The sequence below is a fragment of the Protopterus annectens genome, chromosome 8.part0, assembly GCF_019279795.1.
Source record: "Protopterus annectens isolate FY-2018-M chromosome 8.part0, PAN1.0, whole genome shotgun sequence".
Classification (NCBI taxonomy): Eukaryota; Metazoa; Chordata; order Ceratodontiformes; family Protopteridae; genus Protopterus; species Protopterus annectens.
Genome location: NC_056741.1, coordinates 1,069,493,505 through 1,069,507,294, shown reverse-complemented (window position 1 = coordinate 1,069,507,294; position 13,790 = coordinate 1,069,493,505). Strand labels below are relative to the sequence as shown.

The window sequence follows — 13,790 nt, the reverse complement described above, 5'->3', positions numbered from 1 at the left end:
GTCTGGAATATTTGCTCCCCTAATTGGAAAGTGCAAAATTTGATAGTAATTGGGTAGCCGCTCCTTGAAATCTGCCTTGTTGAAGTCACCAGCTATCATAAATGCATAGTCAGAATTCTTGCAGTGCAGCTCACATATATTGTGCAGTATATTTAGTGCTTCAGAGATGTGGTATATATACAGCTGCTACACAGACACCGTTTAGTTCTCTGGGCACATAAACGTTCTGCATCTCAGTATCAGAAATTCCACATTTACAGAGCAATGTTTAGTCACAATGTTACAGTTTTCGCACAAGCTGTCATTCACAAAAATGCACACTCCACCTCCCTTAGCTTTTCCACACAGATCTAGGTTCCTATCAACTCCGAACAAAGTGAAACCATCAAGGCTTACAGCTCTGTCACTAATCCTGTTATTTAATCAAGTCTCTTTGAAGATTAAAACACAGGGATTTCTCACCTTGTTTGTGGTGTTGAGCTCAAGCCTGAGAAAGTCCATCATGTTGTCTAACGGGCATACATTTGCTAACAGAACTGTGGGAAGTTCAGGCCTGTGAGGTTTGTTTTCAATCTGCCAGCAATTCCAGCTCTGCAGCCTCTTTTCCTGGTTCTGTTGCATTTATTCCTTTTGGGACTCATCCTGATTGTACCAAAACCTTCCATTTCCTGATTTAGGTACTTTGAAGCTTGCTTGGTTAGGATGCTGAGTTCCAGCAGTTGGGTGAGTGTAGTAGGCCCGAAATGCTGTGTGGTAAGCAGGAAATCCATCTAGAACAATGGCACAATCGAATACTTGATTTCCAAAAGTTTCTTTCTACTGTAAGTTACTGTAACATCATTTAAATGGCTGTAAAATGCTTTCCTGTTTTTTTTTTTTTTTGCCAGAAAAATAAGACAGATTAAGCATTCCTGTATCATGAGCTAACACAGCCACAGCCTCCCTGGGCGCCGCCATTTTTTTTCCCGTCATTTTTATGTCAGCTGTCAAGAATTGTGTAGAAAAAGATCTCTGATTTTACCTTATATTTTTTGCTCTGTAGACTGATTTTTATTTTATGGTAACTCACTGAGGATTACAGTTAATCAATAATGCCAGGCTTCAGAGTTTCATACAGTACGTCTTATTGTTCAGCAAATGCATGTTGATGCAAAACCAGTTGTTTTGTTAACTTTTTAAGTGAATTATAGTTACTGACCCTGATATTGACCATTTTTCCCTTATTATTTTTGCCCTTGTCCAGAATTATTAAGCAAACATGTTCAGAGGTATGCTGCCAGCTCATCATTTTAAGCATCTGCTCTATATGCAAAGTTCCTGAAGATTATTTGCATTCTAGAGTTTGGTAATATACCTTAGGGTTGTCCTAATTTTATACATAAGGGATAACTTGTAGGCAGTCCGAAAGTATAAATAACAGATGACTTGAAGAGATTCTCATACCCTGTACAAGGATATCCTTCCAGCACAAGCAGAGTTTGTGCAGGGCAAATAACTGTTCTATTGTCAGTACTTAGATCAAAGGAAAGCCTACCCATGGTCTTCAGAGCAAATAATATAAATGTGTGCCCAGGATCTAAGCTGCTTAGTGCGCAGGGCTCTGTTTATATAAAAATGTGTAGGGTAACATGCACTCTGAGCAGCTTCTATTCTTATGTTCTCTTCATAGCTGATACTCAACAGACATAACCATATCCTGCATATAACAGAAAATAAGAAGGGATTCTCATTTCTCATTTTTCTGTACTAGAATGTTTAGAAGTATATTTGGGGTTTATATAACAATAATGAGCTGGGACACCAGGTATTACACACAGGTAACAAGAATGTCCATGATCTTCGCAGTGGTATAATTCTTCAGGAGTTACATACTCAACCTACAGCTGTACCTAAATTTCAGGCAACATTGGTAATATATACAAGTGCTTGGGTCTAGATCTAAATGTTATATACACTCATATTCTATATAGCGTTATCCTAAAAACATCTGACTATTCTTTGTTGTAAGTAGCTTGGATACCTCTAGGAGATGATCAGGTAATATAGATGGAACACCAGTGGTCATACCCATGTTTTGCTTGTAAAAGAAAACCTGTGTTTTACGCCTAGTTCTATATACACAGCCCTATCTATTATGCTTAGGTTCTGCAGATAAACAGCAGCTTGGGACACCCATATCTTATTGTTATTGTGAAGTAGTTCCTGGTTCACATCCATGCCCTTGAGATGCAGAGGTGTATTATCAGAATGCTATACTCACAGTTGAAAGCAGTGCGCAGCTGTGATGATCCATTCTGTTGAAATGATGGAACCTCCACAGACATGCTGTCCATCCCAGTGCAAGCTCACCTGCCACGGCCATCGTCCTGCTTCTGAAACATTACCTCCAATGATACGACTAATGACCTTTGAGGATTTACCACAATCTGCAAAAAGAATATAATGCTGATCAAAAAACATTCAGCTGTTGTAGCCTAATTCAGAGCAATATTGTTCTTCTAGATATCTTAGCATTATTACTACTGAACAAGAAATTTTAGGGATGTGCAATGCAGGTACAAGTTCATACTCCTTATATAAGTACAGTTTTGTAGTGCCTTTCTAAGTGTAACATTAGTCTGCTTTCTTTTGTCTCTTGTCTGTATTTTTTTTTGTTTGTTTTCCTTTCTGTTTCAGAATATGAGAATCATGAACTCCTGCTCTATTTTACCTTTACTCTGTTTACGTATTATTGCTTAAATTTGCTTACTGCATTTTAATCTAGCCATTTTATAAGTTATTGCATTTATTTTAACTACATTTACTGTTTTTTGGCTACACACTCAAGTGTGCTAGCCTGCTCTGTGTTGAAAGTGAATTTATTGCTGTTTTAAGTGTATTTATTGCAGTTTTCAAAAAAAAAAAAAAATCTATCTTGTTTGCTCGTTTTCCCACCATTTTCTGTTACTAAAATAGCTTGGATTCAGATTTGCTGTATTCAGGACTGTATTGGGGTTTCTGAGTTGCCCAGACCTTTCTGTGCTAGAGGGAAGCCTTTCTGCTTATCAATGGGAGTTGTAAGCACTGAGCAGCCTATCTACCACTAGAGGAGTGGTTTCCAGCTCTGAAATTGTACCTTATTGGCTGTTTTGGGCTGCATTCTATCCCTTTTAACTTTCTGCCTTAAAAACCCGTCTTTGCATGAGGCGCAGCATCGCTAAGCTAGGGTAAACTATTACCGGTGCCAGAAAGTGTACTCTTCAAATTTTCCCTTAGATCTTGCTAGTTCTCTTCTTTCCTAAACTTAAACTAGCTTATTAAGTCTAGCACTTGTTCAGACTTCTCATAACAATTACTGTAGCACACAAACTGCTACCAGCGCTAAATGTTCCATAAAAGAAACAGCCTCAGTAATTAATAAATTACACACCCCTCCAGGCATGTCCAAAGATCAGTTCCCTGTGATTTCTCCTATCAACCTGGTGAACCTGGGCATCCTGAGGCAATGTAGTAACTGCCTCATGTACACTGACAGCCCTCTCCTCTTACCCCATCAACACTCAGACTTGTGAGAGATGCACCTATATATCCTGATTGGAAGCCATGCTCTCTCCAGCCAAGACTGGATTAACTAGTCAAGAGGAGAAGGTCAACACTAGCACCACACCACACAAGGAACACATAGCCACACACCCTCACAGCTATCACATAACACAAAACACACACACCCACCTTTGTGGAGGCTCTCAATAAAAATCTACCCAAACAGTAGAGCCCTCCAAGGCAGAAACACACGCAACCAGAGCATCACAGCACAAACCATGAGACACATAGCTCACACAAACAGTGCGACACACAACCAAAGCCCCTAAAGTAAAAAACGTACCCAATACAATTGTTTGTCATAGGTGACTCAATAGTAAGGCACACTGATGTCCCATGTGCTAGGTTGAATAAGGAGAAGTTAATGGTCAGTTGCCTGTCAGAAGCCAGGATACGCCACATAATGCATGCACTCAGGTCACTCCACAACAGGTACAGATATGACTCGCTCATTGTCCATGTTGGTGTGAATGACCTGAGATGCACCTCCATGGATTACATGAAAAGAGACATGGAGGAGCTCTTGGATCTTTTAGCCCAGGAGGGTATGACCCTAGCCCTGAGTAGCATCTTACCATCACACAGAATGATACTACAGTACAAACAAAAAATGATTGATTTCAATAATTGGTTAAGTTTCTGGTGTCATTCTAAGGGGATCCAGTATCTTTCTGCCTGGGATAACATGATCAACAGACCTCGATACTTTCCTAGAGATGGCCTGCATCTGTCACCCCAGGATTCCATATACTGGCCAAGGCCCTTGCCACCCATATAGTGCATTTTTCAACAATGTCCAGAAGACCCAAATACCACCATAACAGCTACAAGCAAATATAATCTAAGGGTTATGCTATTCAACGCTAGAAGTCTAAATCTCAAGATGCACTTGTTAGAAGTGCTCCTTAAAATGGAGAACATTGACATATGTGCAGTAATGGAGACTTGGTTCAAGGCACCTGAAAGCACTCCTACACTACCAGACTATATCTCATACCACACCTTTCAACCCTAAAACGTGGACCAAAGCCCTAAAGACTGTGGTGTCTCCATATTCATCAAGGATATGCACACCTTCAGGCTAGTAGCTCAACATGATGCATCAGAGATACTCCAGGTACAACCAACACTGGGTAAGACTGCAATCTAGGTTGTTGCCTGCTATAGATCCCCCACCATGTCCCAAGACTCCCATTCCACATTCCTAAACACCCTAGAAAATATTAAGATCCAACTCAACATACTCATACTATGTGACTTTAACTATTCCTCCATTAACTGGGAAAACTACTCAAGTACCAACACACTTGCTCAACGTTTTCTGGAATTCATTAATTACAATGCCCTGGACCAGCTCATTCTTACCCACACTAGGGGTAGCAACCTCCTCGATCTGATTATTACTAATATGGGCGACCGTTGCTCTATACCAATTGTCAACTCCTCCCTGGTCAGATCTGACCACAAGCTAGTCACCGTGGATATCCACATTCCACCCACACCCCCTACAAAGGTAACTACTGTATAAAACTTTTCCAAAGCAAACTTTGTGCTTCTGAAAACTGAGGTGACTAACTTCACAACACCCATGCAAATGGATATAAATGCATGAATGCTGAATCATACTCCAATGCACTGTACGAACACGTACACAAATGCATTGAATGGGCCATACCCAATAGAACCAAGATGCTATCCTCCAAAAAAAGGAAGCCAATCTGGTGGTCCCCTGCCATAAACAAACTCTACAACAGAAGGAAGAAACTGTTGCAGAATAAGGCAAAGTCTCAAGACTGGAAAACTCCCTTGTTAGTCTAAAAAAATGCTGAGATCCCTCATCAAATCCTCTAAAGCTAGCTACGAAAACAAAATTACAGCAGATACTAAAGACAACCACAAGACCTTCTATAGTTATGTCAAAAATCTACAAGGCAATGCTCAGATCTGCTCTGAGCTACTACACAATGGTAACTCCTATACTGAGCCAACAGACATTGCCAATATACTGGACGACAGATTCAGTGCCAATTTTACCCACCTCTCACCCCCTAAAGGACAATCAAAATACCTGAGGAATGCCTTGTACCTGATATTACAGCTGTTCAGGTTAAAATTGCACTGTCCAAGGCCAAGAATACAGCTTCCATGGGACCTGACAATATGTTCTACATGAATTGCAAAATGAACTGGCACCACACCTGTGTGCTCTGTTCAATCACAGCCTCACTTCAGATTTTGTCCCCACCGAATGGCACACTGCTACAGTCATCAAACTCCACAAAGGGGGTGCAACTATGGACCCTGGGAAATATTGCCGCATTAGCCTGATGAGTCTGGCATGTAAGGCTATGGAGCGCATTATCATGGACCTAAAAAATGGGGACATAGGGAATCTCAAGACTTTAGAAGCCACACAGTATGGATTTGTAAAGGGTAGATCATGTCTGCTCAACCTGGTAGACTTCTTTGAGTCTGTCACCAGAGCTGTGAATGAAGGCAAGGTAGTTCACACAGCCTACCTCGATCTGGCCAAGGCCTTCAAAACAATTCCTCACTCAGGAGTCATACATAAACTCACTAAATTAGGCATCAACTCTATGTCACAAGACGGGTTGCAAACTGGCTTACTGACAGAACCCATCCTGTGAAAGTAGCGGACTCCAAGTCAGACTGCTGACCAGTCATGAGTGGAGTCCCACAGGGATCAGTCCTGGGTCATCTCCTGTTTGGCATCTTCTTTTTGAAGACCAGGCCAAAACCAAGGGACTCTGGCTGACCAAGTTCACAGATAATTGCAACCTGGGAGCCATTATTAGCTCTCCAAATTATGTTGACATTCTACAGAAAGGCCTCATGGAGACCAGTGACTGGTGTCAGAACCATGGCCTTAAGCTCAATCCCAAAAATACATCATCATTCTCTTTGGGAACAACATGGTACCCATGAACTACCACATCAATGGTAGTCCACTGAACACCAAAGGTGTTATAAGAGATCTGGGAACACAAGTGGATAGCAACCTCTCCTTTGACAATCACATTGCCACTGTGGCCAGAAAATCCTTAAATGTGGCACATCTCATTTCTAAGGGTTTTGCATCCAGGAAGAAAGAGGTCATTGTCTCTCTCTACTCTTCCCTCATTAGACCAATTATCGAGTACAATGTCCCTTTTGGCATGTACCTCAGTAGACATATGCAACAACTAGAAAGACCACAAAAATATCTCACAAAGAAGATCCTAGGTCTTAAACACCTGTCCTATGTGGAAAGACTAAAAAAAACTCCAGCTTTTCTCAGTATCATATCACCTACTTAGAGACGATCCCTGCTTGACATACAAAGCCATGTCAGACCCAGCACTATTAGATATGCTACATCTAAAGAAATCCCAATCCTTCCATGCCGCATGCTCCAGAGTCCTTAACCTCACTACCACAATCAACAGAACATGCTGGAGGGACAGGTTCCTAACCCAGAGACTGTCCATGCTATGGAATAGACTTCCCATACACATCAAGCAGAACACCTCAGTGACGATCTTCAAGAGAAATCTTGATGAGTGCTTGGGAAATAGAAAATTCACCCCAGGGATCATTTCAGTGGCCATGCTGGACAGAGGCACTGGGAAATAATGTTGGATGGCATGTTGCCTGGGAATCCTTTGGGCTAGGCTTGTAAAGGCTCCAGGGTCATTAGCCTAGTACACTCCTATGAACATCCACTGAATATTATTGAATGATTTAGCATAATTTGGCATTGTTAATCTGTTTCTTAGTCTTTCCATGTATCTGTCTGCAAGTCAGTCTATGTCTGTAACTACTTTTATATCTGTAGCTATATGGGTCTGTAGCTAATGCTCGAGTTTTCAAAAGAATGAGTAACAAAATCTCAAGCCATGAATCACAAAAAAGCACAAAACAGGAAGCTCACAATGCCAAAACCCCAAATATTGAAATTATATATGGCAGACCATACATCTGACACCTGGCTTTCCAAAGATAATGAAACAACTCAAATAGTGCAGAACATGAGGAGGCACTCCACGTGTGTCTGTAATATAAATTTCAGTTGTTCAGTGAAAACCCAACAGGTCATACCACACTAAACCAAGTAATCAATCATATGCTTAAAACAAGCATATGAACGTCCATAGTGATTCAAAGAAAAGTTCAAAATGAAAAAGTAAGCATTAGATCATACAAATTTGTGAAGGTGCAACAAGAAACACCACTCAACTTAAGTCTTCATCAGTATTGCTACAGCTCTGAGAAAACTTTGAGTATCATCCTCTGATCTGTCTTCCAGCATGTAGGCAAACTGATTATGAAACTATAAAGCTCCCTTTTTTGGAGATGGAGGATAGCTGGCACACATCCTAACCCTTGGCTCATCAACTCTGTTGTGTTCATGTGGTAATACCAACATGACAGATGGCAAATCAACATAGGAGGCATCTGAGATGCCTGTCCGATGCCTCCACTGAATACTGCATTTGCTGTAGAAATAGATTACTTAAGGCAGAAATATTACAAAAGGAAACTGGGAAAAGTGGACAGAACTGTGTGAATGCAGTTGTGTGTGCAGTAAACCATTTTGGCTTTCCTAGAACATACCAGTCAGTAAAGTACTTCATAGGTCCTTTACCTTCTGATCATGAAGTATAAAGTAAATAATAAAATGCAGTCATAACCTCCTCTTCACTTAAAACAATCAACATTTTACCAGCAAGTTGAAAAGTCACACATAAAATCAAGCAAGTCCAAAGATTTAAATCTTTCTCCAAATATTTTGTCCAAAGTGGAACAAGCATCCTTTGGACATGACGCCATTAATTTTAATCTTTATGCTTTTAATGGCTGCTATTTTGAAACTGCATAGCACATATTTAAGTGTGATTCTTAGCCATTACTGCTCAGGTCAAATATACACTGCTGCATGTAATTGCATGACTTCAATTATTTTTTGGCCATAAGACAGTATACTAAGGGAACAGTCTTAGTATATTCACAGTTCTTAACCAATCCATGTATACTACACAACTGGGTGCAGATGTTTCCCTTTGTTAAAAAGGTTACATCTATGAGCCAAATGGTGGCATAGCTGAGGTCAGATAAATTATCCAATGTACTGAAAACCAAAACATGACTGTATTGAGTGTGTGTCACATAACATCCTTTCAATAAAAATCACCATTCTTTAGAGGATCATAAGATATTTTAATGTTTTGTAAACAAACGTCTTGTTCCACACTAGTCACAAAAAACTTTCTGTATACCCGATTAACTTGCTGCAATAAAGCCTTACACCTAGGCAGAGTAGCAATGCAGTCCAGAGATGTTCTAGGCCATAACATCATCAGTCAGTAAACATGGTGTCTCCCTGGACAATGCAGTCCTCTTTTAAATCTTAACAATCTATGTAGCTTCGAACCTTAGCTGGATCATAAGTATGATGGTGGCTACAGATCTCACATGTTCTCTGTTGGATACACAAGCTGTAATTACCTTGCCTTTATTATTTATTTATTGACATTTGATTATTGTAAAGTCTGACTGGGTAGAAACCCCTTTTCAGCAGAGGACCAGGGAGAAAAGCTCCAAATTATTACAAAACATTTTAAGAACAATAATTTTACAATCTTCAAAAATAAAACAAAAACATCTGCAGTTTAAATAATTTTAACAATTTAGACATAATGTAAAAACATTGGCCAATAATTGATACAAGGTATATGACAATCATTTAATATTTAGAGAGATTTTAGTTTGTAGAGAAATTGAAGGTTACTCTAATACAAATAGGAACTGCAAAATGAAGTGAGAGAAAACAGGCTTATGGTACATTTAGAGAGAAAGGGAGGAGAATTAGATAGCAGTAATGAAGCAAGTGAAGAAAGGAGTGTAAAGAGATGTAAGGAATGAAAAGGTACTTGTTCACATTTAGGGATACAGCTTATCTTGGTTTTGAGCAAGAAAAGAGCCAGATACTAGCCAGGAAGTCTTTTAGTGTGGTTTTGAAAGATGGGAGGGAGGGTATAGACCTAATCAATACAGGTAAGGAGTTCCAGGCCTTTTCATTTCCCCTTCTTTTTCAATTTGCATGCCCAATATTTGTGAGCTTTATATGTTCATTCAACATGATACAGATAACCATCCAGTACCAATCTTTTCCCTTTTGTGATTATTTGTACAGACATAGACAAAGGAACTGGATGCATGCAGTAAAACGCCTGCCATGCTGTACATCAGCTACCTCCTTTGTACAAATCTTTAGCCAATAAACAATGGATTTATATGCTGATAGCAGAGAACATCTGAACATAAGTTACTTATTTTTAATAAGATAATGGCTCTTCTTAACATTATAGCTTTCATTTATAATCAGCTTGTGTTCAAAGTTTATGTTTTGGTAATAATCGCTTACTTACAAATGTTGTCACTTAACTATAGTGACTGTAGTCATGGAAATAATATACTAATATTTCAAGCTGTTTTTCTGACTTTGAATAACTGCTCTTGGTTAATTGGTACATGTGGGAGAACATTCAATATTCTGGGGTTTGGCATTATGAGCTTTGGGTTTTGTGCCTTGTCATGATACACAGTTCAAGATTTTGCTACTTGGTCTTTTGAAAACTCAAGCATTAGATATTGACCCAGGTCCAAGTCAGTTCATTGAGTATTCAGAAACTTGAAACTCATACGGTCGAGGCCATATGATCGAGTTTCCAAACACTTGAACATAAAAAAAAAATAAAATCTACCAATTTTTACATTTTTGCAGGGGGCAAGTGCACCCACCCCCCGCAAATTATATATATTAAGTACGAGATTGCACATTGAGGAAAAAGGTAAATTTCCTGATCTGCCCTATACTGCAATCTCCATTAAAAAGCTTAAGGTTTTCAAAAACTTGATGATATGGCCTCAAACATATGAATTTAGAGTTTCTGAAAACTTGATCAACTGACAGGGACCCATGTGTGTGTGTGTGTGTGTGTGTGTGTGTGTGTGTGTGTGTGTGTGTGTGTGTGTGTGTGTGTGTGTGTGTGTGTGTGTGTGTATATATATATATATATATATATATATATATATATATATATATATGTTGTTGTTTGTCTTTTGGCTTTTCCTGGTTAGGGGTCGACACAGCGGAACTCCAGTCTGCTAATGATTGGCAGTAGGTTTTTACAGTGCCGAGTTGCCAGCTCGACACTCAACCCTCAACGAAGGCACACCCATTCATGCATGTCTTTCGGAATGCCACTCGACCGCAGGGAGGACATGCAGACTCCACACAGAAGGCACTTCCTGCACACCAGCCGAGAATCAAATGGGAGAACCTCTTGCTGTGAGGCAACAATGCTACCGCTGCACCACAGCGGCATATATATATATATATATAAATATATATATATATATATATATATATATATATATATATATATATATCTATCTCTCTCATTCTATACATATATCTATATATATGTATATATATATGGGTCTATATATATATATATATATATATATATATATATATATATATGTATACATATATATATATATATATATATATATATATATATATATATATATACATACATAAAGACAGAGAGAGAGAGATAGAGAGATGTAGTTATATGGGTCTCCTTTGGATTACCAACATTTTACTTTACTGAAAAAATCACAGTAGCTGGTTTTTCATTGATGTAAACTGCAGGAATTTGACAGTTCGGTGATGTATGGTTTTGGCATTCTCATCTCACTGCTGTGATTTTCAGTAAAGTAAAATTTTGTTGATGGATAGTAGACCCAGCTCTCTGTCTCTCTCTCTCTATGTATATATATATATATATATATATATATATATATATATATATATATATATATATATATATATATATAAAACACTTTGTTGGAAGCTCATATAAATGAAACTCAAAAGATGTGGAAAACTACTCGATCTTTATTAAGTAAAATAAAAAAGTCTGCACCCCCACCCCCTGCACCCCCTGCTAATTCTATATATTAATTCCAAGATCACACTACAGTTGGGAATGGGAAAATGTCCCTCTCCACATTATTTGTGAACTCGCACAGAAAAAAAAGTTGGCAATGTATGATCAGCAGAAGTAACACACCTTCCTGAGTTGGGAATTGCTGTTTGAAGGCTTATTGTGTCTGTTATTCTAAAAATGTTTTAGTTCTGGTTTAAGCACTTGGGCTCCAGGCCAGTTATTTTCAGTTAAGAAGGATTGTGGTCCATACTCTTGTGGGTTTGAGGGTAGCCTCCATCCTTCTGAGTTGGGAATTGTTGATGAAGGCTTATTGTGCCTGTTATTCTAAGTGTCTTTGTTCTGATTTAAGCACTTGGGCTCCAAACCAGTTATTTCACATTAGGAAGGTTTGTGGTATCCACTCTTGTGGCATTACTGTCTAGCCAGATTTTTTTTAACTACTAGAGCATCTAGTTTGCTCATAGCTGAGTGTTGCTCATCAAGTTCCCTGTCTTATTGACTTGTTCAATATTTATGTTTTCCTCACTCCTCCCTTGCAGATCAGTAGCCATGGATATGAACTTCCCAACTCTGTGGCCTCTGGTTGAGGTGGGTATTCTCAGTCATTGTAGCAATTGCCTCAGGTACACCAACAACCCACTTATTCTTAATGGAACAGATACAGTATGTGAGAAGTGTAAATACACATTAATGCTGGAGGCAAAATTCTCTCATCCAGTCAAAACTAATCCTATAGAGGTTGTCAGTAACACTTGCAACATGCCTACTGTTAAGGGTAAAGACCCTACACATACAACTACTTATGCTGAGGCACCTAGAGGTAGCCCTCCTAAAATACTAAGACCTCATGCACACTACAATCAAAGTATCTTCAGCCATCACATAAACACTGTTAAACCGCCACCCAAAGCTACATATAGTAGCACCCTATCAAATACCTCCACTGCTAAGCCTTTAAGGCAAATCAGCACCCAGCAAAATGTTCTGGTCATTGATGATTCTCTAGTGAAGTACAACGATGTCCCCCTTACCAGACTGAGTAAGGACAGAGTCATGGTTAGCTGACTTTCCAGGACTAGGATATCTCAAGTCACACAGACACTCAGGTCATTAAACCACAGGTACCACTAAGATGCTGTCATAGTCCATGTGAGTGTTAATGACCTGAGATGTACCTCCCTTGAGTAAATGAAGTGAAACATGATCAAGCTTGCTGATTATGTGCCTCAGGAAAGTATGGGCCTATCACTGAGCAGCAAACTACCTTCTCCATGGATGATGTCACATCACAAACAGAAAATGGTTGATTTTAACAATTGGCTTAGCTTCTGGTGTCAATCCAGTGGGATACAATATTTGACAACCTGGAAGGACATGGTTGACAGACCATGCTGCTTTGTTAGGGATGGTATGCATTTATCTCCTCTAGGCTTTCGGATATTGCGAAAGACATTTTCCACCCTCATAGTGTCTTTTTTAGGCAATGCCAAACTGATAAACCTACTAATTTAACTGAACCTGTGGAGGAATATCTGACGGTGGTATTCCTCAATGCTAGAAGCCTTAACTAGAAACTCCACTCCCTTCAAGTCTTCCTTGCCCTGGAGAGTGTAAACATCTAAAGTCACTGAGCACACCCCAGCAGTTCAAGGTTATAATGCTTTTCATGCACTTAGACCAGCTACTGCACAGGAGGGAAATAAAGGTGGAGGAGTCTCAGTCTATATTGAAAAGAATCTCACATCCAGACTGACCCACTGGAACATATACAAGTTCAACTCACCATAAACATGGTGTTGTACCATATCCTTGCAACCTTTAGGTCCCCCTCCATGCCTCAGGAAACCTCACCATTCAACCCAATACAATATCCATGGGGGATCTCAGCTATCTCCTATAAATTGGTAATCCTACACCACTTCCAATGCACAAAACCAGTGATTCCTAACTTTTTTAATACCAACATCCTGGAACAGCTGGTCCATTCTCCTCCAAATATGTACAGGTACATAAATGTGTAGGTAAATAGGTGCAAATATGATTTACCTCATACTCACAAACATGGGAAGCCAATGTTCCTCACCCAATGTAATATCTTGACTTGTCATATCTGACTATAAGGCAGTATTACTTGAAATAAAAAATAAATCTGAGCATCCAGCAAAACCAAAAGCCTTTAGGAACTATTCC

At 39.3% G+C, this 13,790-nt stretch overlaps 1 protein-coding gene across 1 annotated transcript in view; it reads right to left on the bottom strand.

Annotated features, from left to right (window-relative positions):
• LOC122808402 (transmembrane protease serine 13-like) overlaps positions 1-13,790 on the bottom strand; it is a 373,755-nt gene that overhangs the window by 260,467 nt on the left and 99,498 nt on the right. The window contains exon 5 of the mRNA XM_044079367.1: positions 2,261-2,426. Coding sequence (XP_043935302.1) covers positions 2,261-2,426 — 166 coding nt within the window. The remainder of the gene's footprint in view (positions 1-2,260; positions 2,427-13,790) is intronic.